This window comes from Equus quagga, chromosome 8 (assembly GCF_021613505.1).
Source record: "Equus quagga isolate Etosha38 chromosome 8, UCLA_HA_Equagga_1.0, whole genome shotgun sequence".
In the NCBI taxonomy this organism is placed as follows: Eukaryota; Metazoa; Chordata; class Mammalia; order Perissodactyla; family Equidae; genus Equus; species Equus quagga.
The window spans coordinates 103,011,510-103,037,387 of record NC_060274.1 but is presented as its reverse complement, the minus strand read 5'-3'; the positions used below and the strand labels follow the sequence as shown (position 1 = coordinate 103,037,387).

At 39.6% G+C, this 25,878-nt stretch overlaps 1 protein-coding gene across 3 annotated transcripts in view; it reads left to right on the top strand.

Moving 5' to 3' along the window:
• Nucleotides 1-18,393, top strand: part of AASS (aminoadipate-semialdehyde synthase) — a 54,790-nt gene extending 36,397 nt beyond the window's left edge. For 2 of the 3 annotated variants that reach the window (XM_046669689.1, XM_046669688.1), the window contains exons 16-24: nucleotides 819-929; nucleotides 1,022-1,130; nucleotides 1,957-2,097; nucleotides 7,659-7,826; nucleotides 11,950-12,045; nucleotides 13,692-13,804; nucleotides 14,469-14,557; nucleotides 15,098-15,274; nucleotides 16,703-18,393. In XM_046669689.1, the coding sequence (XP_046525645.1) occupies nucleotides 819-929; nucleotides 1,022-1,130; nucleotides 1,957-2,097; nucleotides 7,659-7,826; nucleotides 11,950-12,045; nucleotides 13,692-13,804; nucleotides 14,469-14,557; nucleotides 15,098-15,274; nucleotides 16,703-16,821 (1,123 nt within the window). In that variant the 3' untranslated portion in view covers nucleotides 16,822-18,393. Of the gene's footprint in view, nucleotides 1-818; nucleotides 930-1,021; nucleotides 1,131-1,956; nucleotides 2,098-7,658; nucleotides 7,827-11,949; nucleotides 12,046-13,288; nucleotides 13,425-13,691; nucleotides 13,805-14,468; nucleotides 14,558-15,097; nucleotides 15,275-16,702 lie in introns of those variants that run through there. The other variant, XR_006889769.1, reaches the window with a different exon arrangement.
• The last annotated feature ends 7,485 nt before the right edge of the window (nucleotides 18,394-25,878 follow it).

Sequence of the window (25,878 nt, the reverse complement as noted above, 5' to 3'; positions counted from 1 at the left end):
TTTTTAGAACACCCAATCAAACTTGAATCTTGAATACAGCTTCATTTTTTTGCTCACCTATAGACTTTTAGCCATTTTCATAGCTTTACACCAATCAATGCCATTAAAGCCTATTTCCTCCCCTGGCCCTTCCTAAACTACTGTTTAGTGTAACACATGAGCCACCTTGACTTAGTTTAACCCCCTCCTGATAGCCATTTGAGAGATATGGAGGTAAAAAGAATAACAACTTTATCTTGTAGTAGAGGACCCAAGACAGAAAATCATAGACATGTAAGGATGAATGGAATACATTCCATTAAATTTTAGGAAGAAGTAGCTGGATGCATGCCTAGGAAAGAGGCTTTGGGGGAATCTGGGAAAGCTTCTTGGAGGAGGTACCTTTTCAGACATTTCTTAAAGGAGATTATGACCTGAATGGGGGTGGATGGGTGGAAGGAGCCTTCCAAGAGCTGGAAAAGTAAAGGCTGTGAGTGGAGAATTACAATAGCTTCTTTGGTTCCCATAGATGATTTATGAAGGAGATCGGGGGAGAAAAATGGAAAGGTTAGGTGAAAGTCATATCATGGAGAGTTTTAAGTGTGATAACTGGATGAATTTATCCTACAGTCTGCAGAGTCATTGATCATTTCTGAGAGAATATAATCAGACTGATGCCTTTGGATGAATTTATCCTACAGTCTGCAGAGTCATTGATCATTTCTGAGAGAATATAATCAGACTGATGCCTTAGGACGGAGTTTCATGCAATTCAAGCTACGTTGCAAGGTAGGCTTGGGAAAGAAGATCTCTGATTAATTTCTTCTTCTGTTTTTAAGCTTGTTGCCTTATGTCTTGCATCCTCTTGTGGCCAAGGCATGTATCACAAACAAAGTTAACATGATCACTGCAAGCTACATAACACCAGCACTCAAAGAGTTAGAAAAGAGGTAAGTGTCAGTCATTTTCAACAAAGTAGCACCACGGCATTATTTTTATTTTATATCCAGCTTTTCCTTCCTCCTCTTTCCGCCTATTGTAGTGTGTCAGATGCTGGCATCACAGTCATTGGCGAATTGGGATTGGACCCTGGTCTTGATCATATGTTGGCAATGGAGACAATAGATAAGGCCAAAGAAGTGGGAGCCACGGTGAGCCCAATTTACATCCAAAAGTCCATTTAGGGAAATATTAAAAGGTCTAGACTTTTGTGTACAGAAATAATCTTTCTGTAATTTTGGTTAAAGAAGCTGCTATATTCTAACCCCTACTTTTGGCAGGAAATTTCAAGTAAAATTTTGTAACAGTGGAAATATTTGTATGGTAAAACAATGTCCAAGTCTTAACACTAAATTTTTAGAGAAATAGATGCTACCATAATATAATATTCTTTAATAAAAGAATTTAGACTGCCTTAGAGATAAGGTTTGACTTTTAAAAGTGGGAAAAATTCTTTGGAATATCGTTAATCTGTTGGCAATGAAGTATCTTTTACATATGAGAAGGAAATGTTGGATATGAAAATGTGATGAATCAAATTAAATGTTTCAGGTTATATATATGTAGTATATATAATCAAATATAGAATAAACTAATTATAATTATTAATTAATTAACACTAATGAATTATAATTATATATTATAATATATAATCAAATTATAATCAAATATGTAATTTGAATACCAAACTCAAGAGGAATTGACCAAGCAGAATTGAACTAATAGTTGGATTTTTAACTAATGTTAGTCACAATCTCTAGAGGGCTTTTAGAAAATGCATATATATCAAATATGACTGTGACTGATCAAGGATGTATTTGGCATTAAGGATGTATTTTTGAAAGCCTTAGTAACTTTAAGAAAGGAAAAACTGTAGCAAGTTTCCTTCACTTGTGTCAATGTACTCAATTATTTAGATAAGTTATTCTCCCTAATTTATTGTTAATTCTCGCTAATTTATTGATTCTTTAATTTCAGATTGAATCTTACGTTTCCTACTGTGGGGGGCTTCCAGCCCCTGAGCATTCGGACAATCCTTTGCGATACAAGTTTAGCTGGAGTCCCATGGGAGTTTTGATGAACATCATGCAGCCTGCCACCTATCTGCTCAATGGCAAGGTGAAGGAGCCTAATCACAGCTTTAGAGACATGAACCTGCAATCCCTGCCTAAGAAAGTCCAAACTCTCTCACCCAAAACCAAGGCCCTTTCACCATGGCTGTGCTGCTTGTCCTCTGCTCTCTCCTTCTGCGCTGTTTCCCAGTACACAATTTCTGTTCCATTTGCTGTGGTCTCCTCACCACTCCCAGCAAAGCTTGTGCTTGTTCTTTCCTCTTTGCCTTCTTGGCAATTTGTTTCTGCAATTTGCAAACTCACTTCTCATCTTCTCTGCGTGTGTAAAGTTTCTTGCAATTTATTTCAGCATGATAGACATTTACTGAGTCCCCACTATGTGCTGGACTTGGGACAAGGGACCAAAGGTTGTCACCCTGAATGAAATTCCTGACCTCGGAGAGCTCACAGCTGGAATGAGGGTAGCTCTTAGAATAGAAGGTTTAGTGGGTCGGGGGAAGAAACTAAGCTTTCTTTCCCAGCTGCTGTGTACCAGAATAGAAGAGCTCTTGAAGCTTAGTATTATTTTCATCATTTTACAACAGGGAAACTGTGGCTCAAAGAGAATGTTTAAGATCATTCTGCTGGGATTCAAACCCTGGTCTCACTAACTCCAAAGACTTTTCTTTCCCCTTTGACCAGATCGCCTCATGGCGGGAAAGACAGACACTGGAATAAATAGCTATAATCCAATGAGAGAATTTCCTAAGTTTGCTAAAGTGCCACACAATACAGTTGAGAGGGCAACTGATTTGACCTTGATGGAGTTGGGAGGAGGAAAATTAGCAGAGAAGACAAGATGTGCTCATCCTCGAAGGCTAAGAAGGTGCCAGCTGGGATGCTGCCACTCATGACTATGCTAAGCAGTGACTTCATTTGATTCTTAGAACCCTGTCAGGTTTATAAAGGAGAAAGCAGGCATAAGAAGCTTGGCTAACTCAGCCGCAGTTAGAGAAATCCCAAGTGGCACAGCCAGTATCCAAATCAGATCTGTCTGCCTTCATAGTTTATCCTCTTAACCGTGAGAGAAGACTCATGTTTGGGAAGAAACATGACCAGACGGAAGGCTTCTCTTTCAATTTCGTGTCCTAGGCATCTCCCTCACCTCACCCTTGTCTCCGCCCTGCAGGGAGTGATGAGTTATGCGATCAGTTGTGTGTTTTAAATAGATTATTCTGGAAGCAGTATTATAGATTCTTAGTGTATCTGTGAATCAAAATATATTTTGCGTACAAATGAGCAAAATGAAAGAATTTCTTTAGAAACAAGGTGAATGTTATTATCAGCCGTTGTCGTCTGTGCCTATGATGTAGAGTATGGCCCACAGCCTTGGCTGCACATGGGGATCACCAGGGCAGTTTAAAAACTACTGATGTCTTGGTCTCCTCCTGAGAGATTCTGATTCGTCTGGGTTTTGGGATCTTTAAAAATTCCCCAAGTGATTCTCATGTGCAGGTGGATTTGAGAACTGATGTAGTCAGCAGAGGACCACAGCTGCACTTAAAACTCTACTAAACAAGCAGGACACTTGAATTTGATGCTGGAAAGATATATTCACATGTTTCAGCATAAGAAACAGGACCCCAGAGTTCTGGTCCAAGTGCTGGCATCCCTCACAGTGTCACCAAAGGCCGGGCCTGGGCATCAGCCTCCTGATGTGTGATGTGGGCACTTAGATTTCATCCAGTTCCTCAATTCTATGCATCAAGAAGCTTTGGCCTAGAAACTGCCTGATTTTCTACCAGGCACACATCTTTTTATATGCCACAGCCTATCTCCGGTTGCATTTCAACAGCTCCTTCCCCCTTCTGCAGTCGTGGAAAAGAGACTGGCCAATGTTTGGTATCAGTTAACATGCAGGAAAACTTTTTGCTTCAGTTGGGCAAAATGCTTATTTTCAGGAGACCATATAAATGATAAAGATGATAACAATGAAGGAGTCAGCAGAGTGCAACCCGTGCAACAGAAAGAGCAAGGGATTTGTTGTCAGTGGGCCTGGCTTCGTGCTCCAGCTCTGCCAGTGTGGCTGGGTGGCACTAGAACAGCCATTTAATCTCTCTGAGCCTTGGGCTTCTTGTCTGAAGATAAGCATGATCATACCACCTTGCAAGCTTCTTGCAGTAGGGCTCGATGATCTGCGTTAATTGTCAAGTGTGTCATAAGTCCCTAGCAAATATTAGCTACATAAAGAAATTGAAGGTGGTGAGAGCTCAGGAAAAGCAAGAGGTGATTTTCAGGCAGCACAAGTTGTTGTTGTTGAATTTGAAGTTTTTCCCTTTCATCCTGAACTCCTTTTGTAAAAAAGAGTGCTTTTTGCATCTCCCTGACACTGTGAAGAACACCAACAGAAAACACGATGCTTTGCTTTTCTTTGCTAAAATGATACTTTTTTCAAGGTCCTGCTCAAGTTTCCTCTTGTGGATGCAGCTTTTCCTGACCCTTCCAGCCCCCGTTCACTATCCTTTTGTCTGAACTCCCACACTTCGATGGGCTGTGTCTAAGAATTTTCCAAATGCTGTATCATTCACTCAGTAATTCAAGTGTATCAGACTGTCTCCCAACCCAGATTGTTAAACTTCTTAAAGCTTCTCTTTTATTCTCGTCCCTCCATCCTCTCTGCCACCATCACCCTCCACCATGGAGCAGGTCTTATATAATTCACAGAATCATAACAGAGGAACCAGGTGAACTCTCTGACTTCTGCTTAAAGTTGAAGACAAACTTTTCCAGCAACTTAGGCCTATGAATTAGGATGTGTCTCATTGTCCTACGTCCTTGTAGTAATTTCCAGTCACTGGTACTATTTCTAATTTATAACTTCTAATCCTAATTCTAATGAATCTGATTTCCTTCTTCATATTTGGACACAGAGATCATGATTCTCTTAGTTCTGTTCCCTCCATGGGTGATGGGACATTGGTGGCACCAGGGTGTGACATGGCAGAGCTTTGTCATCTCCTTCAGCCTCCTCTCCCAAGCTACTCGAAGCTAACCAAATACTCTTAAGGAAGGATCATGCTTGCTCTGCGAACACAGCTCTGAGATGGGTTTTCTAGCTCTTTGCCATTGCCTGCCTTAGCTTGGCTGCCACACCCAGCCCCTCCTTTGTAGGAAATCAAGAGCTGCTGCTCTCTCTGTTGCCTGCAACCATCCTTAACACAATTTTCAGATGCATCATTGGTGGTATAATCTGGAATGCTGTATCTTGTCAATCAATATCCTTCTCAAAAACTGATCCACAAATAAGCACAATTAAGGGGACAGTATGGTATTGTAGAAAGAACATGGACATTGGAGTCAGATAGGCCCAGATTCAAATCTGCCTCTGGGTGACTCTTTCAGCCTCAGTTTTCACCTCTGAAAAGTGGGTTGTTACATGGATTAAAAGTCATATATATATAAGGCACCTGGCACACAGTGGGCCCTGAATAAATGATTGTCTGTGTATTTCCTGTGTTGGTTAGTTTAGCAATCAACCTTATTGTGAGTGATTCTCGGTGGTTGGGAGACGTGTGGGTGTAGGTGCGGGTGCATGTGTGGGGAAAGGGGTGGATTCGGAGCAGCCTGCCACAGCAGTGGGTAATGAGCCAGTCTTTCTGCTGAGAGTGGGTTTGGGGGTGAGCATTGTCAAGTCAGAAAAAAAATACATATTCTCTTCCAAATAGATAAATATCTATCTTCATCCAAGTCATTAATAAAATACTAAACAGGACAGGGCTTATTAATGAACCCCGTGATATGTCACTAGAAATGCAACTTTGAGTTGATATCAAATGATGATGATTATCCAGTAATTTTGGGGCCGGTTGCATCTGCAGCTGTCATTCACTCTAAATGAATCGTTACCATTCAGCTTACTTTTGCCTATTTTTTTCACAAAGCTCTCCAGATAGATTTATGAACCAGCTGATTTATTTCTGATTAGTAAAGTGCTAGAATATAGTAGTCTTTACTGAATTGTTCTTTAAAGAAATGTCCTAACCTTCAAACAAGTAAACAAAACTTTAGAATTGCCATAGGTTAGAGAAGTGAGATGGGTGTGGAGAGAGACCCTAAAGGTTAACATTTACCTTCTTGTTAGATTTCTTTAGAAATTTAGAATCCTGAGAGAAGGAATTGGTTTTAAAGAAGTAGTGCAGAAGTGGTCCCTCTGGAAATGTTTGCTGTGCAGTCCAGAAGAGTTTCATAAGAAAATTAAATGAAAAGCATTCCTCACTTCCCTCAGATTCCAACTCTTGGAATTTTAGATAGTGTTGACATTCTGCAAAATGAGCCTTTTAACCGGAGAGCTGTGGCCAGACCTGACATTGCAGTCAGCATCATAGCCCATTTCCTCCTGAGGCGTCAGATACATATACATACGCTTCCATTTTCTCCCTCATACCAAGGCACGTGCAGAACTCATCCACAAATAAACTCTGGGAATCTTTAAGTTTACGCAAAGATTCCTTTGGGTGAATTCCTCAGAATCCGTCTGAATGGCATTGGCAGCTTCCTCGTACATTGTTTTGTGTACCTTTAGACGTGGTCAGAGATTGTTCACAGTGGTGCAAACAGGACACAGTTCAGTTCACCAGCAGCCCCAACCAGAATCCTCAGCCCTGATTTTATCACTCCAGGATGTTTTCCATTATTTCAGGGATGATCATAAACCTCAGATACTAAAAGAAAAATTTAATCCTTTAATCAAAATTAAAGGAAAAAAATGCCTCACTGCATTTTGAGTGTGTGTGCTGGGGGGAGGGGTGTGGGTAAGAGGAGTACTGAGCAACCAGAAGAAGTTGGGAGTTGATGTAACTTCTCACATCAGGAAGATCACGGGGTAGCACTTTTTTGAGTTTCACCATACGTTCATTGCGTTGTCGTTGTGAGGGGAGATCTCCCTTCCTCCTGGTCCCCAACATGCACCATAGGTTGTCTAGTCCAGGGTGTGAGCTCCTTATAGTTGTGTGTAGCACAGCTCCTGGTGCTTGGTAGACAGTCAATGAATAAAGGAGGGAGTGGAAACAGAAATTGTATCGTATTCATCACTCTCCTTACTCCCTCCACAGTGAGTGTGATCCCTGGCACCTGCAGAGTCGGTGCTCCATAAATGCTAGCCGTGCGAGTGAAATGTACAAGACTGGTGCCTGACGTGACATTCAGAAGGGGATGGGAGTAAAGAAAAAGAGCAGAGTGAGAATATTGCTATTGCTATTTGAGCATAGCAAGCATTCATCTGTTGCTTTTAGCTTATTATTTATTTAAAAACAAAACAAAAATGTAGTGGAACATAATTCAGTACCGTCTTATCTAGGGGCAGGAAAAAATAGAAAAGATCTTAGTAAAAAATGAAATGCTTTAATCAGATTTTAAAGCTTGGGAGAACAGTAGCCTTGTGAATTATGATTAGTTGAACAGCTTGAGTATGGGATGCTGATTGTGGTAATTTCATTAACAATTTTTTTTCCAAATCCTCTATGCTTTCTTTTAAAACTTTAATGTCTTTATTGTGCAAATAATGCAGATAAATGCAAAAGGAAACAGATTGCTGTAACCCCACGTGTGTCTTGTCAATGTGTTCCTCAGGTTGTGAATGTTGCAGGCGGGGGCTCATTTCTTGATGTGGTTACTCCCATGGATTATTTCCCCGGATTAAATTTGGAAGGCTATCCCAACAGAGACAGTACAAAATATGCTGAGATCTATGGCATTCCGTCTGCTCACACGTTGTTGCGGGGGACGCTGAGATATAAGGTAAGCGACTGTGCTTTATATGAAGTATGTTGCCTGTTTCCATGCAAGTGATGTGTACCCTTAATTTTTCTTAGTAATCAGAATAATTAAGATGATAAACCAGGTTGGGGTCTATTTTCTGAGGACCCTCTTGATTGAATGTTTTAGGGGACAACTCAAAATGGCTTGAACATAAAGGGAATCTTTGACTCATGAGGAGTAGGGGGCAGACGAAGGGCCAGCTTCAGGTATGGTGAGATTTGGGGGTCAAGTGACCTCAATGGGACTTGGTTTCTCCTCACCTTTTGGCTCTCCCTTCAAGTATTGGCGGCAGTCTTAGGCTCCACACAGTGGCAAGATGGTGGCAGCAACTCCAGCCTCTTAGGTTCAAATCCAGTGAGAATAAAAAAGAAAGTCTTCTTTATAGCTAGAAATATAATTTCTGTCTCATTAGCCCCTGAGGTCAGTGGGATAAAATGTGCCAATCTGCTTTGGCCTCTGTTTTATGTCCCTAAAGCTGAAGATGAGGTGAGCGTCACTTTTCTCACAAAGCAATCTAAAATGTTTTTACCACAAAATGGTGTGTAGATTCTAGAAGCATAAATATAAATGTCCACTGCACATTTGTTAACCACAAAAGAGTAGTTCAAGTATGACCAGAGCAAATCAGTGTAATAGTTTTCTAGCACTATTATAACAAGTTACTACAAACTGAGTGACGTAAAACAACAAATTTATTGTCTCACCACTCAGGAGGCCAGGAATCTGAAGTCAAAGTGTGGGTAGGGTTGGTACCTTGTGGAAGCTTTGAGGGGGAAACTGTCCCATGCCTCTCTCCTAGCTTCTGGTAGTTGCCAGCGATTCCTGGTGTTCTTTAACTTGTAGACACATGGGTCCAATCTCTGCCTCTATCTCCGTATCACCTTCTTCTGTTTGTCTGACTGTGTCCTCTCCTCTTCTTATAAGGACACCAGTCACTGCATTTAGGGCCCACCCTCAATACAGATTAATTTCACATCAAGATCCAAATAAGGTCATATTCTGAGGTTCTGGGTGGTCGTGAATTATAAGAGAGATGTTACTCGACCCACTACAACCAGCTACATCTCTCAGAATCAGAGATCTGATTTCAGATCTCTCTATCCTGTGAGATTTCCTGGCTGGGGCCAGAGAAGGGATTTGTCTTGTGTGTCTATTGAGTATTTACTAATTTTTTTTACTTTTTCTGGAAGATGTAAGACGCAGGGGCCCCTCAGTGATAACCTTTCAATTCTGTGTATGCTTTCTCCTTCTCTTCCCTTTTCACTGGCTCTTACCTTTGCCTGGAACATTTCCCCCAGGTATCTGCACCACTCTCCTTCAGCTCCTTCAGGACTTTGTTCTCAATAAGGCTTTCCATACCATGGAATTGAAAATCACAGCTCCCTCCTCTGGGACGTTTCCCATTCCCCTTCCCTACATGAGGTAGGCAGCAGGAAGCAGTGAACACTGCTGGTGTTATTCATGTGTGACAGGGAATAACTGAAAAAAACTACTGTAAGAGCAGAGGTTATTTGCACAGTGTCGGCACAGGACAGACCAGCTTCTGGTTTGCCTCATTTCTCCGTGTCTAACACCTATTTATTCTTATAGAGAAGACAACCACTATATCTCTTACTCTTTAGAGCTTCTATTGCATTTTTTGGCACCTAGCATTTACATCCCAGCATTTTTAGTTAGATTTATATATATATTTTTCTTGTCTCCCGAAATAGATTTTAAGCTCCTGGAGGGCGGGTACCTCTACTCTCATGAATGTGACGTTCTCACTGTCCAGGAATCAAATGAGATGTCAGTGATAACATCCTAAGGAGATCTAGGAAGCTGGGATGTTCTACGAGCCTTCAGGCACAGCAGAGATTCTAGCGTGAGTTGAAGCCAAACCATCCCCAGCTCTGGCAGATTTCTTAATTCTGTTTTCTTCAATTTGTTCTAAGAGTATAAGTAGTAACTTTTTGGGGGGAGTTTAGGAATTAGGATTTCCTGTTAGGTATAGTGTCTTTCCAAACATATAGACCCAGGAATTGAAGGCTTCAAGAGATTTAAAAATTGAATAAGCTCTCAAGAATGTGGATAGATGAGAGGCATCCCCACAGATTCCTGGAGGATGGAAGATGTGACAGTGTTCATATCCATGAAGGCCACCATCCTGAGCAATGTCAGCAATCTTTCAGTGACTGGAATATTCTTTCCCGTATTGGAGATGAGGCACTATCATCAAAGGATGACAGGGAGACTCTTGTCTTGGCTGCTCTCCTGTACCTGCCTGTCACTTGCTTGTCCTTCCAGACCCAGCTTGATATCACCTTCCCCAGGGGTCTTTCCTGACTCCTTCTCCTTGACTCCCCTCCCCCACATCTATGTGAGTTTCTCCTCCTCTGTGTCCCCATAGCTCTGTGTTTGCCCGTGTCATAGCACCTATAATATTCTACTGAATTGTGGTCATCAGGGGTCATGTCGTTTTGCTCACTGTGTGCCAGGCAGTATCTGTTTGACTTATCTGACCCTTTTACTGGACGACAGTTTCTTCATGGGTGGGGACTGCATTTTTCATCTCTGTGGCCTCAGTCGCAGTGTAAGTCTGACACATGGCAGCAGTTGGCTAACTGCTTATGGATGAATGAATACACACAATAAATTCATTTCTAGAGGCCACCGAAAAAACTGTATAATCTGCTCACCATTTTCTGAGATTAAGAAATAGAAAATGTCTCAGTGTTTGAGATGTCAGATGAAGGGACCTTTGGCACTTGTCAGGTCTTAGATGCAAGCTGGGGGTATTGCTTTTTTGTTTTTCCTCTTTAAAGTGTATTTACATTGGGTTAGAGCAAGTAAATGTGAATTCTTTACTTAGTAACCTTTGAACAGTTTGAATAATACAACCTTTCAGAAATGTGAAAATTACTAGTTGACCACACATTAAGTGGTGAAATAACCAATGACTACAGGAAGTATTTTATATTTTAATAACTTTATTGCTTCCTAAAATAATTTCCTGCCCTTCTTCTCCTCCTTGTCCTCCTCCTCCTTCTTTTCTTTCTCTCTCTCAGTAATTGCAGCAACTACAAAGCCCCTTATTTGGGCCTTCCCATTTCCCCCCCCGATTTGCTCACAGGGGGAACATGCTGTTGTGGTCTTCCTTCACGTCATCGTCATTTGATCTCTTTCAGCATACTGGAATGCTGGATAATGGGGTGAGGGCGTGGGGGTGAAGGACACTCATGCACACACTTTCTAGACTTACAGTCCAGTAGCACTTGTGTTAAGTGCTGTGATAGAGTATGTACAAAATGCTACAGAAGTACAGAGAGGAAGAGAGTGCCCATTCAGCTAGGGGGCTCGGTAGGTATGCTGAGCTGGGCCTTAAGGGAGGAGTAAACATTTTATGGGCGAGGAAAGGTGGCTACCACGTTCCAGGCACAGGAGCAGCATGCACGGAGGCCCAGGTCTCTGGAAGAGCACAGCATGTTCGGGGCATGGTGAGTGGTAGAAATGGTGATTAATGAGTCAGGCTGGAGGGGCATGTTGTGGTGGGTTTTATATAATATGCCAAGGACTTAGACTTGTTCTGTAGACAATGAAGGACCCATGTGGAATTTTTATCAGAGTGATGACATTTTAGAAAAATTTCTCTGTTTTTTTCCCTGCTCCCTAAGTGCATTAGGATAGTGGTTTTTAATCAGTAGAATGAATAGAATGAATGAATTATCTGCTTTTGGGGCAGTAGTCTTACAAGGTCCTTCTTCCTTTATAAGAGAGAGAACAACTGTTCTATTAAATACTACTCTGCTGAACTGAAAGCATAAAACACAAGAGGAAATGTGCCCTTACGCTGTCAGAAAATACCACTCACATGTAATCCCGAAACAGAAGTAAAGACCCAAGTTTTGCAAGGTCTCTTATGTATACCTGTGGAATTGTGACACTGCTGATTTTGGTTTGAACCTGAAGGTGGTTGCATCCATAATAGTAATACAAATGACTGTTTTCAACCTGTTTGCGAAATGAGTTACAAAGATAGATCCTTCTTTTCAAAGAAAGCTTTTTAATTTTTTTTCTTTGAAGAGAAAATTTTCATATACTGCTTAACAATTCTTGTTAACAGGGATATGCCAAAGCCTTGAATGGATTTGTAAAATTGGGTCTTTTAAATAGAGATACATTTCCTGCCCTTCGACCTGAGGCCAACCCTGTCACCTGGGTAAGTGACTCCAGAATTATACATTGTCTGCTGCTCTTCAGAAATGCCTTCTGAAATGGTCAGGTTTGAACTTTGGTTTGGACCAGCAGAAGAACACATTCTGTGGCTTATGTGCGGGAAGATAAACCCTAACCCCAAAGTCCTCTTTCCCTTCACCTTATGGGAGGATGGAGAGAACATGGAGGTGACTCACCTGTTTCCTGCAGTGACTTCTACTACGTGACTGCTCCCTCAGTCCTGGGGACAGCTGCACTTGCTCTCTGTATTGAGCTCTGGGCTCTGCCACTTGTCTAAGTGGTAACCCAGTGACAGGAGCTAAGCTTGGGCCTCCTGAAACTGATACTGCAGGAGCTGCTGTTGGTGTCAAAGAACTGGATTCCCAGCCCCCGAATCCCATCACTTCTTTCATTTGGCCATTTGTAACCATGAGTAATTTGTTTTCAATTACTGAGTTTATGTCCATATCTGTGTTGTATGAAATCCTAGAGTCACAGGGTTGGAAGGGACTTTGGAGGCTTGGACTGAACGTAAAGTAGAGCTTCCACTAACTGCCAGGAATTAGCTTGTTATGAGCTGATCTCTAAGTTAAATTAATGTGCCTATATTCCAGCGGAAATGCTAGATATTTATCACAAGGAGAAAAGGATCAATATTGCTCATCCCAGTGAGTCTCCCAAAGAAACTTTGGTATTCTTGCTAGCTAGTTGCTTTTAAGTTCAGTTTACTGTGTATCTGAGAGCCTTTCCAAACTAAATTTTACCTTTCATAAATGTACTTGTTGGACAGGAGTGAATAAGTCTCTATAGAGTGAACCTGAGGTTGAGGCAGCTGGATTAGGAAGGTGGGTGCAGGCATTCTTGGGGCTGGTCCCAGTATCTTGCTGGCTACAGTCTAGAACTGGGGATGGCAAACTTTTCTTTGGTAAAAGTCCGTATTGTAAATATATTAGGCTTTATGGGCCTTACGGTCTCTGTCAGATTACTCAATTCTGCCGTAGAAAATACATACACAAATGAGCATGGCTATGTTCCAATAAAATGTTTTATTTATAAAACCAGGTGGTGAGCTAAATTTGGCCTCTGAACCAGTTTGTTGATCCTTAATCTAAAGCATGACTTTTTCCTTGAGAGCCTGTAAAAATGTTTTGTTCAGAAAGCAGAGAAAAAGCTACGACCACTGTTTAAGTGTTCTTCCTTTGAGATTTTATTATCCACAAAGTCTTTCTCATCTCTTAAATCTACAGAAGAACTCTGGTTGCTACTGGCAACCATAGTAATCAGCTCCTTCCACTTTATCCTGGCCAGAATGGACTGCTGGGGGTTGAGGGAGAATGGATGAAAAAGTGATGGAGAGGACATGAAAAGGCAGGAAATGTGATGGTAAATATGGTACCATCTGTTTAGTATTGATTTGGTGTTATGATCCATTTTTGTTGCTGAAATATCACTTTGGAATACCTTGCATTTATTGGTGTGTGGGTGTGGAACATGTGTATGCACATGTATGTGTTATAATTTACTATTTCTGATTATTTCTAATTTAAAATTTGAGGTGCATTTGAGGTCTAAAGTCTTAGTAGGATAATTTCTCAACTTATTTTTTATTTTATAAGGGACTTAGAATTTTTATCTTTATTTTTTAACCAGAAAGAACTCCTCTGTGATCTAGTTGGAATTTCACCCTCCTCCAAGCATGATGTGCTTAAGGAAGCTGTCTTTAAGAAACTAGGAGATGATACCCAGCTGGAGGCTGCTGAATGGTAGGCACCTGCCAATCAACTAAGAGAAAATATTGGATCAATGATTACTTAGTCCTTTCTAGTCAAAGAAAGGTCAAGACAGAACCAAACATTTTACATTGTCTTTGATTAATTTGCTGCTCTGATGTTGGCCCGTTATAGAGAGATTACCATGTACCGTGGGCATGTGGGGATAAAAAGTTAGATAAAGAGAGAAATTCAATGGCAATCACAACTTGGGAAAGACTTATTTTGAGACACTTTACTACACAGTTTTTGAGAAAGGTGGGATATTTTTTCTCTCCTGGAGGAGATTCTCCCAGTCTTTCTCCAACGACTTTAAAACACTCATTCACATGGCTGTGGCACATTATGCTGGTATCCTTAACATGGGAGAACAAACCTGTAAATTTAACTCGTAGAAAGCTTGCAACTGTGTGGATTTACAATGTGTTAGTTCTGCTCCAAGGAGCACTGCCTTGGGGAGCCTGGGGATAATTCTAAAGGTTAAAACACTACTAGTGTTATTGTTATATTTTACAGTTTAGGAGAGTCCTATAACTTAACTTGGACTGTCACCTTGTGATTCTGCCCTTTCAAGATAAAATCCAAGGAGCTCCCTTCTTCTTCCAAGTGAGAATATGCATAGGACTAAACTAATGCAGCCATCTCTTGTGCTCCTCAGGTTGGGCTTACTTGGGGATGAACAAGTCCCTCAGGCGGAGTCTGTTGTGGATGCGCTCTCCAAGCATTTGGCCATGAAACTTTCCTATGGTAGGCTACGGTGTATTAGCTAAGCATCCCAGAAGAAGGACCATAAGATGTAGTTAGTACAACTAGCGAATTAGATGGAGGGCTGGAACCAAGCAGTAGGATTGGAGAAGTATAATATGAGGGAAGGAGCACTTGGGCTATTTTTCCAGAGGGAAGAACAAGAGAACTATTAAGTAAGAGTGGACTTGAATAATATGGGAAAGGAAAAAAATATTAGTTTTATTTTAATTTTTCATGCACTAGGGAAATGTTAAAGGAGTGTTCTGGGAGAAAAGTAGGTGGTCTCTACAGCAGTGCCCTTGTGTCTATAGCCAGGCCATGGCGATACCAACCTGGCTAGAGGAATGTGATCAGAGTTATAATTTCCTTGAGTTTTCCACTTGTTCTTTGGGGTAGAGAGATGTATTAGATAATTGTCTAAGGACCATAAATAATAGAAGGAGAAACTTGTGAGAACAGAAGGGCAGGAGCAGGAGATGAAATACAATATTGGAGTTGTGATGATAGTAGCATTTAAACATGTCTTGTATTTGTTTTAAGGCCCTGGAGAGAAAGATATGATTGTGATGAGAGACAGCTTTGGAATCAGACATTCTTCTGGACATTTAGAAAGTAAAACTATTGATCTTGTGGTTTATGGGGACGTCAATGGCTTTTCAGCCATGGCTAAAACTGTGGGGTTACCCACAGCTATGGCGGCCAAGATGTTACTTGATGGTAAGTTCTTTCATTAGAGGACCGAGTCTATCTCCATATCATCTCCAAGTCATTCAGTGCCTGGACATCAAATAATTACTCTTGAGCATGACACTGGCCTTCACTAAAAGTGAGATATCTCAGAAGATCCAAGCCCTGGCTGCCTGGAAGTGACTGGAGGTCACCTTGTGGTGAATGGAGAACATGGGCTTTGGAGTTAGACCTGATTTCTGTCCCAGTTCAGTCACAGGATGGCTGAGTGATGGGGTGCAAACTCTGAGCCAGAGTTTCCCCATTTTTAATGTGGGGATTGTTATCTCTAATTCACAGAGTTGTCGTGACTCTTAAGTGAAATAACACATAAGCGGTCCCGAGGGAAAGTTAACTCCCTTGGTTTCTTTCCTTGTTTTTTTGTATTTTGGGGGTGGTAACACTGAAATAGCAGAGGATATTCACTCCCAGATCTTCAAGACTATAGGCCGTGTTTTATTAATCTTCATACCTCAGCCTATTATCAGTGCTCAAAATATTTTGGACTAAATGATTCAACTTTCCACTTTCCCCTTAAGGTGACAGATACATTCAATAAGTATTACCTCTGAATATAATACCCCATTTGGCTCTTGTGAAACCATGGGGGGAGAGAAATCATCAAAGCATATAAATGTACAATAATGAGAAAACATATCCACAGTAGAATATCAGCTAATATCAAATTAAACCACCTGCTTAGTTATTGAGGAGCCACAGTGAAGAAGTACAGTCATGCGCTGTGTAACGATATTTTGGTCAACAACAACAGTGCTCCCATAAGATAGGTATCACGGAGCCTAGGTGTGTAGTAGGCTAACCATCTAGGTCTGTGTAAGTAGAGTCTGTGATGTCTGCACAATGACGAAATCATCTAACGACACGTTTCTCAGAAGGTATCTGTGTCGTTAAGCGACATATGACTGTACTAAGGGATGAGGTCACCACGGCCTTTAAGACAAGTGCCCAGACTTACTGTTTCAGTAATCCTAACAGATGCCGGTGCCCAACAAATCAGACTGGTTTTAATTCATTTTGTTGATGTTGTGCTTTTTTTAAAAAAAATAACATCAGCAAATAAAGCAGACCAGTTAGGTTTACTTTACTTTCTTACTGTACTTTATTCTCTGATTGTCTTGGCAGTAGTTAATGTAGTTTAATGTATAAATTTTGACGCTATCCTTAAGTCCAACTGTGTTTTCAATCTAAACCCTTTTCCTTACAGAGTGTTGATGAAGTAATAATTAATCAATCAAAAGTAATAATTTAGTAGGGGACATTTAAGCAGCTACCTTAAAAATGCCTAGGCCTCCAACAATTCATTGACTCTGAGTGTACTGCTGTATGGAGACTCTTGCTGTGGAAATTAACCTTTAACATCACCTTTAAAATGGGAATTACAAATTCATTTTATTCCAGGTGAAATTCAAGCTAAAGGTCTGATGGGGCCCTTTTCGAAGGAGATCTATGGACCAATACTGGAACGAATTAAAGCAGAAGGCATTGTATATACTACACGGAGCACAATCAAACCATAATTGAGAATTATATTTTGTTCTTATCTTTCTAGGCAACACAGCTGTGAACGTTTATGCGACAAACATGCTTGCCAATGTGCTTTTTTAAAGCGCGATAAGTTTTGATTAAGTGAATACAGTGGTGTTTTTGAAATACCAATCTCTATTTTAGTATAAGATAAAAATACTTAGAACAGGAGATGCCAGTAATTACCAGATAACTTTAATAATTATATAATGTATTTTTTTCATGTATATGTGAAAATGATAATGACTGTGCTATTTGTTAATTTATCGTGCAACTTTTTTCTTACAAGAATATATTTTCCTATAATCAGCCGATGAAGGTATATCTTTTAGTAAGAAAAAATTTCCTCATGCAGCTGTATTTGTATTTTTCAAATTGATTCAGTTCGATTTATTTAGATTACCTACGTACAAACCTTTGCAATAGTGCTATTTTATGCTTTGTTTGTAACATTATGATTTATTTAGTAAAGGTCATTTCTTATAGTTTTTCTTTAGTGTTTGGAAAAGGCGACAGGTGAGATTAAATCACAATCCACACGATCACCTCATTAGTCACAGCAAAAGCATTTAACAAAATCTAATACGTTTTCATGATAAAAACACTCATCAAACTAGGAATAGGAACTTCTTAAACCTGATGTAGCATATCAGTGAAAAACCCATAGCTAGCATCATACTTAATGATGAAAGACTGACGGATTTCCCCCTAAAATCAGAAACAAGAGAAGGATGTCTGCTCTCACCACTTCTATTCAACTTGTACTGGAGGGTCTAGCCAGGGCAATTAGGCAAGAAAATGAAATAAAACACCTCCAGATCAGAAGGGAAGAAGTAACACTCTCTCTATTTGCAAATGGTGTGATATTATGTGTAGAAAATCCAAAGGAACTCTCAAGAAAACATTAGAACTAATAAATGAATTCAGCAAAGTTGCAAGATAAAAGATTAATATACAAAAATCAATTGTGTCTCTATATAATATTGATGAATGAAACGATACTAAGAAAACAATTCAATTTACAATAGCATGAAAAAAGAATAAAATAGGAATAGATCAAGAGTCCAGAAATAGCTCCCACTATTTATGGTCAATTGATTTTTGAAAAGAATGCTAAGACCACTCAACAGGGGAAAATAGTCTTTTCATCAAGGGGTGCTGGAACAACTGGATATCCACATGAAAAAGAATGAATTTAGATCTCTACCTTACACCACATCTAAAAGTTAACTCAAAATAGACCAATGACCTAAATGTATGAGCAAATACTATAGAACTTTTAGAAGAAAACATAGGCATAAATCTTTATGACCTTGGATTAGACAGTAGTTTCTTAAATAAATGACACCAAAAGCATGAGAAACAAAAGAAAAAAATAGATAAATTGGAAATCATCAAAATTCAGAACTTTTGTGCTTCTTAAGACACCAACGAGAAAGCAAAAAGATAACCCACAGAATGAGAGAAAATTTTGGCAAATCATATATCAAATAAGGGAGGAATTTGTATTTAGAATATATAAAGAGCTATGATAACTCAATAAAAAGACAAATAACTCAATTTAAAAAATGGACAAAGGATCTGAATTGACAGTTCTCCAGAGAAGATATACAAAAGGCCAATAAGCACATAAAAAGATGCTCAACATCATTAGTTATCAGGGAAATGTAAATCAAACCAATAATGAGATACCACTTCATATCCACCAGTATTTTATAATAAAAAGTGATAACAAGTGTTGGTGAGGATGGTGAGAAATTGGAACCCTCATAAACTGCTGGTGGTAATATAACATGGTGTAGCTGCTGGGGAAAACAGTTTGGTAGTTCCTCAAAAGGTTAAACATAGAGTTAGCGTATGATCCAGCACTTCCACTCTTAGGTATATACCCAAGAGAAAGGAAAACATATGTCCACATAAAAACTTGTGAACAAATATTCATAGCAGCATTATTCGTAGTAGCCAAAAAACAAAACAAGCCATAATGTCTACCAACTAACAAATGAATAAGCATAATGTGGCATATCCATACAATGGAATATTATTTGGTGATGAAAAATAAATGAATTACTGATACATACAACAACATGGATGAACCTTGACAATGTTATGCTAAGTGAAAGAAGCCAGACACAGAAGACCACATATTGCATGATTTCGTTTATATGAAATGTCCAGATTAGGCAAATCTATATGTAGAGAAAGTAGATTAGTGGTTGCCTAGGGAGGTTTTGAGGGGAAATGGGAGTGACTGCTAATGAGTTTGGGGTTTCTTTTTGGGGTGATAAAAGTGTTTTAGAGTTGATTGTGGTAATGGTGTCACAGCTCTGTGAATATACTAAAAATCACTGAATTGTATACTTTGAATATGTGCATTGCGTGGGATATGAATTATATCTCAAATTGTTTAGAAAAGATTAAACTTCAAATAAAACTTGTTTTATTTTTGTTCCATGGGGCATAAATATTTTCCTTCAGAGATATAAATGAAACACCTGATTGACTTTCATGGCCTGTGCTCATATCCTGGCATATGAACCCAATTCTTCCCTTGAAATAAACAGCTATTATATGTGGAGTATATGGAAGTTGAGAAAGCATCTATGCTATTTGCAAAGGATCAAAGTTGATGAAGGCCTGGTCCCATCTGTCACAAATAATATATGGAGATCAATATATTAATAAATAAATAAATTCTGTTGCGGCAGGTTTTTTTGTTTTTGCTTGTTTTTTTTTTTTTTTTTACCACAACACTGAGTTCAACATAATCAATTAGGAAATACAGCTTGTGTCACATTGACTCCACTCCAATCTGGAAGAGCACCCAAGTGGGATGGAATTAGAGAACCAGCACCTTGGGTGGAAGGAGGAACCTGTTGAGCTCTCAATATAATTATCGATTTGGGGCAATAACTGATTTGGGCTTTCTGACAACAATGAGTGATAAAGAGTATATGATTGAAGAGCTGATCTAATGTGAGTGCTAGAGGTAGTGCTAGAAAAGGAAGTGTCAGTGAGCTTGAGTTAAGACAGATGTAATCAAACACTGCATTGCCTCTCAATAACAAATTTTCCAGCAGAAATTTCAATAATAAAGGTGGTGGTGGTAGGATCTGAGGATCAATGGGTAGGTTATAGTTATAAGCATATGGCTCTAACAGAGGTCAGCAAACTTTAAAGGGCTAGATAGTAAATATTTTAAGCTTTGAAGACCAAAGGGCATCACAGCTGCTCATTTCTGCCTTTGCAGTGTGAAAGCAGCCACAGACAGTACATAAATGGATGGACATGGCTGTGTTCCAATAAAACTTTATTTACAAAAACAGGTGATGGGCAGACTTGGCTTTGAGCCATAGTTTGTCACTTGCTGGTCTAACTATTTTGGTAGACTTAATGCTCATGTCTTCCAAATCTTTGTACCTCTTTTGGCCTCTTCCAGATAATATTGATATTTGTGTTGTCCAGTTTTCCTTGTTCTAGACTCATAAGACGCTGAAGCTTGTCTTCTGAGAAGCAGTGTGATTGGTTCTACAACCTATGACCTGTTTCCTTCCCCATACAATGAGGGTAACAGTAACTCACAGGCCGATTATAAAGGTTAATGAGATAATATAAAAGAAATGCCTGACACCTAGTAGATGTTTAAACATTAGTGTTCTTCCTTCTTTTGCAATAGCATTTTTGCCTGAAGTTTATGTTAAAGTTAATGAGATTTTAGCTTTGAGATTTTGCTTCAGTCTTCTGGATACCTTTGGAAGACTCCTCAAAGATACATGCTGCTCAAAACAGCCGTAGACATATCTGCTCCATAACAAGAATCTTAAAGTGGTTGTAGAGTGGAAAGGACCAGAGTGATCATTTGGTCAGGCCTCTGATTTTACAGAAGAGAAAACGTGTCTCCCAAAGTTAAATGGCTTTCCCAAGATGATAAGACTCAATACTGAAATTTGATCAGCATTTGAAGTCACCTAAAATACTTGATAAAAATTGGGAAGCACTCTGATTTATGAAACCTCTATTATGGCTGGTTACTAGGGCCACCACTAGCCCGCATTGTGCTTTTTAGAGAATTAGAGAAAGGTGCTCCTTCTTCAGGACACTTCTGTCAAGAAATTGTCCCTAGATATATAATTGATTAGGACAAAATGCTTTACTATGCTCTGATGGAAAATTTTCACAATAAATATACAAATAATAAATATTAATCACATTAAATACTCAATGTCTGTGATGTGATTAGTTCCTCCTTAAATGCAGTGCACAATCTGCACAGCCATGCAAAGTAGCTAATCTTATCTTTCTATGTTGTATAGGTTAGCTTTCTTTGCAATGGTTTACATTTGTTGATGGGTTGCAATGGAACTCCATTTCCCAGACCTGAATTCCACTGGAAAGGACCCAGTGAGAAAAGCTGCCCATTCTGGCGCAACATTTGATAGTCACCGACAGCTAATCTAATAACCTCCTTTTCTCAATTTTGTTTTAGTTCTAACACTCATTCTTAATTTTTATTAATTAGCAAGAATTGTAAAACAGTGTTAAAGAGTCTGAACTTGCAAGGTCAACAGGTCCCATCCCTCTAGTTTAAGTCGGTGGTGTACCAGAACAGAAGGTTTCTAGAGTCTTCTAGTATTATGTTGATTGACAGCATTACCACAGCACTGGAGAACACATTCATAAACCTTGGGAATCCTACTCCCAGCCTGAGAGCCTGATGAAACTGCACTGATATTGCTGTGGTCTTGTTTGATTGAAGATGATTCTGGGCTGTTGCCAGCGTAACTGAGCAGCAGCCCAGCATTTGGCTACAATAATCTGCATTCATTTCTTGCAAGCCAGGTTCTTGGGGAAGCTAGCATAGGGTGAAACGAGTCCCCACACTTGATCAGAAACCCAACAAATCCAACAAAGAAAAACCATGCCTGCCTTATTAGCAAACTATTGATAAAGGAGATTTCTTCTCCCTAAGTTAAGAGAAATACTTAAAAGGAGGTAGAAATCAAGTGGGAGTTGGTAGAGGAAAGAAATTGGCATGGTCTGTAAAACATAGAGAAGACCAAGAGAAAAGATGAGGGAAGAGCAACTCATAGTGGCATGGGTTGTTAAAATACTTTAATAATGTTAAAAACCTTAACTATTTTGGCTGACCCAAAGTGGTCCTACTTAATTTTTAGTCTATGAAATTTGAGATTTAACATTGGCTGAGATTACACAAATGGTTTAATATGTAAGATGCTTAACGAAGATGATGGTCTCAGGAAATGGCTATCTTCCTCGCTGCTTTGGATGTAATTTTTGATGCTTTCCTTTCTCTCACTCCGACATTCAACAAATATAGATGGTCTCTGTCTTCTAAATCTACAAGGGTTGCCAGCAATTCAGGAAGCATAATCAAATACATAATATATGGTTTATTATAATATAACAAGGCATGGTAAAATGACATCATCTGTATTTCCAGAACTTATGGCCCCTGTGTTTAGTGTAACATAATTCATGTCCAGGAGACTAGCTGCAAAGGAGTCTGGGAAACATAGTTTATAGCTTTTTAGGCTTTGAAGTATAAGAAGAGTTCAAGCTACTATCACTTTGTAACAAACTAGCTCAAAATCTAGTGGCTTAAAACAACAGCCCTTTATTTCGTTCATCAGTCTACAATGTGGGCATGGCTCAGTGGGAACAGTTTGCCTCTGTTCCACACGGTCTCACTGGAGGTGTGTTGACTGGGAGCTGGGGGAGCCATTTCAAGACAGCTTGTTCACATAGCTGGCAAGTTGGTTCTAACTGTCAGCTGGAAGTTCAGCTAGGGCCCTGGGCCAGAACCTTGGTTTCTTTCCACATGGGTCTTTCCATGTGTGAGTTTTGTCACAGCATGGTGGTGCTGTTCCAAGAGTGAACATCCCAAGAGAACCAGGCAGAAGCTGTATTGCCTGTTATGACTTAGCTTCAGAAGTCAAATAACATCACTTTCACTATAGTCACAAGTCCACCCAAATTCAAGGAGGGGGACCATAGACCCCACTTCTCAATGGGATGAGTTTAAAAGGGTCACATGTGAGATGAAAGATATTGTTGGGCTATTTTGGGGAAATACTATCTGTCACAGGAAGGCACCCTAGAAGCAGATGGGCATGTAGGTAGATTCCGTGAATACACAGTAATGGCCCCAGTTAGCAATTTTTCCTCATTGGCCTTATTTTCTATTTCATTTTTTCTTTAGGTGGTTCTTTGAACCTTTTTATGTATCCCCATGAGCTTAGAACTGGACAAACTGTACAGACAAAAGGTGGAATGTTTTTCATTTACTCTCTAAACAGCCCAAGAAATGCAGTTTTAATTTCCTTTAAAAACCATTAAAACACTTACTTGAAGTAAAAGTGCTTTAAGAGACTTTTCTATTTTAATACTTTTCATTAGGAACCTTAACACTATAGTTTTCAATACATTTCTTCATTAAGCAAGTTTGGAGCAAGGAAAAAATGACCTGCATCAGTTCATTTCTCTGTGTAGGTCATTCGGAACTGAGGAAACTCCCCTAGGATAGAAGCAAGATAATAAGGATGTGAGAGATGTAGCGAATGGCACATCCAAAGTTGCAGAGAAAGGATTGCAAATTAGCATATTTGGAAAGTTTTTCAAAGGTCTGTGTCTCTTGTGGCCTGCTTAGAATGTGTCACAACTGATGGGCCGATTAGAAGTTATTGTTGTGTATGTAATGAGAAGTTTCAATCTTACACCCACAGTTTTTCTTACTCTCACTTCTAAATCTTGTTTTTCTTTTCAAAAATGATTACCTCGAAAAAACTTAACTATAATTTAATGCAAAGGATGTCTAGAGTCTTAAAACTGGTGCAGTGTGTTTCATTTATATGCCTTAACATTTAATATCTACTACTCTACCACACCAATAATGTCCTAGTGGGGAGGAGACCTCTAATGAACCAGAATATTTTGCAATTAACAAGTGAGTGGATGATATTCAGTCATGGTTATAATAATAAAAGAATGTGTTCTGTTTATTTTGGCAAATGTGTAATTTTTCCCACTTTCTCTAAAAAGTTAAATTTTTAAAAAAATATTTGACTTTTTTTTAAGATTGGTACCTGAGCTAACAACTGTTGCCAATCTTTTTTTTTTCCCTGCTTTTTTTTTTTTCTCTCCATATTCCCCCAGTTCATAGGTGTATATTTTAGTTGTGGGTTCTTCTAGTTGTGGCATGTGGCACGCCACCTCAACATGGCCTAATGAGCAGTGCCATGTCCGTGCCCAGGATCCGAACCCTGGGCCACCGAAGCAGAGCACGCGAACTTAACCACTTGGCCACGGGGCTGGCCCCTAAAAAGTTAATTTTAATTAAATAATTACTTAGTATTTCTGCTTCTATGTGCCATTTGTGAGTGGACTTCAATTCTAGTAAAATATTTTAAAATGTTATCTGCTTATAAAGAAATCTTATTTTCCAAGTTTTGTATATTAGAGGAATGATCTAAGTCATTTTATATGCTAACAAATTAGGGGGTTTCAGGTCAGAAATATGAAAATTAAGTAGGATTCCTATGTAACATTCAGTAGAACATGTATGTATTAAAAGTTTGCATTAATTACATATAAAGAAGCAGCTGCCCTAAGTTCTCAAGGAGTATTGTGCCAGAACTATGATGGACTTTATAATTCTGGTATATTTATTAGAATTTGTTTATAAAATGCTTAATTATCATACATGTTACTTGCGTAATTAATTTCTCTTGAAAGAGATTCTGCAAAGCACCTCACTAATACACAACCATGGAGGAAAAAAATTCCATATCCCCTCAAAGGCTGTTTGTTCTTGGAACAAAGGCTAAGGGAAAAATATACAAAATAAGTTTTTATTTTTATACCAGACATACTCCTGGTTCAGATCAACCTATGATTAGCCACTGCGGGGGAGCAAAACTATAAAACAAGAGGGCTATGAGATAAGGTTAGAAAATCAACCAAGGAGTCAAGATTACCCTTAGGGTCTTTCCTCCCTGAGAGGGTGAGGAAGAAGCACGTTGACTTTTGTCCCCTGCAGAGCAGCGCTTACCCACATTTCGTGATCTGTTACACTCTAGTATTTGTTGGACTTTTTCCTATTTCATATCTCTTCAGGACTACTATTTTCAAAGAAAAGCTAAAAAAAAAAAGGAAAGCTAATTAATTTTGGTTCTATTTGAAGGATTTGGTGGAAATTTCCTGATATTGCTTGAAGAAACTGGAGGCTTTCTGAATTGCTGTTGCTAAAGAGCAGTGGTTCTCAAACTTTAACATGCAGTAGACTGCTGAGCCCCAACCTCAGTTTCTGATATGGTAGGTCTGGGATGGAAACCCAGGATTTGCATTTTTAACAAGTTCCCAGGTTCTGCTGGTGCCGCTGGTCCGCGAACTATACTCTGAGAACCACTGGCTTAAAGGGAACTTTTCCCGGCCTGTCGTCTAGGGCACTAACGCATTGTTGGGGCTTAGTGCCCTTCTCACCAGGCACTCCTGGCGAGGCCGGGGACTGTTTCCAGCATCAGAGTCAGCTTATGATTCCCTGTTTTCCTGCACTTCTGCTCCACACAGCTCATGGATCCTGACAATTTGCCTTAAACGGGACGTCTTATCTTTTTCCACTCTGGGATTTATGACCTCCTGGTCCTTGTCTCTCCATCCATCTGGCTTCTAAATCAGCTTGGCCTGTCCCTGACAGGCAAATCTGCCGGCTTCTAACTCCCAGTGGGTTCTAAACCAAAGTTTCCCAACATTTCTTGGTACATGGTGCCGTTAGTTTCTCAGTAACATTTTCATAGCTCCCCTGAGCCAAAAGAAATACGTAATGGCTCTGTTCATTAAGTAGCTAGGTCCAAATAATTTATTAGTAGCAGTCGTGCAGTGTCAGTACATGTTGCTGTGTTGTCCTCAAAAAAGCAAAATTCTTGCGTTCCCTGTGTGCCTCAAAGCGCAGTTTGGGAATCAGAGCTCTGTACACCGTCTGATCTCATCAACCTTTGCTCACTTCCATCATCCCAGTGGGACCCATGTCCACA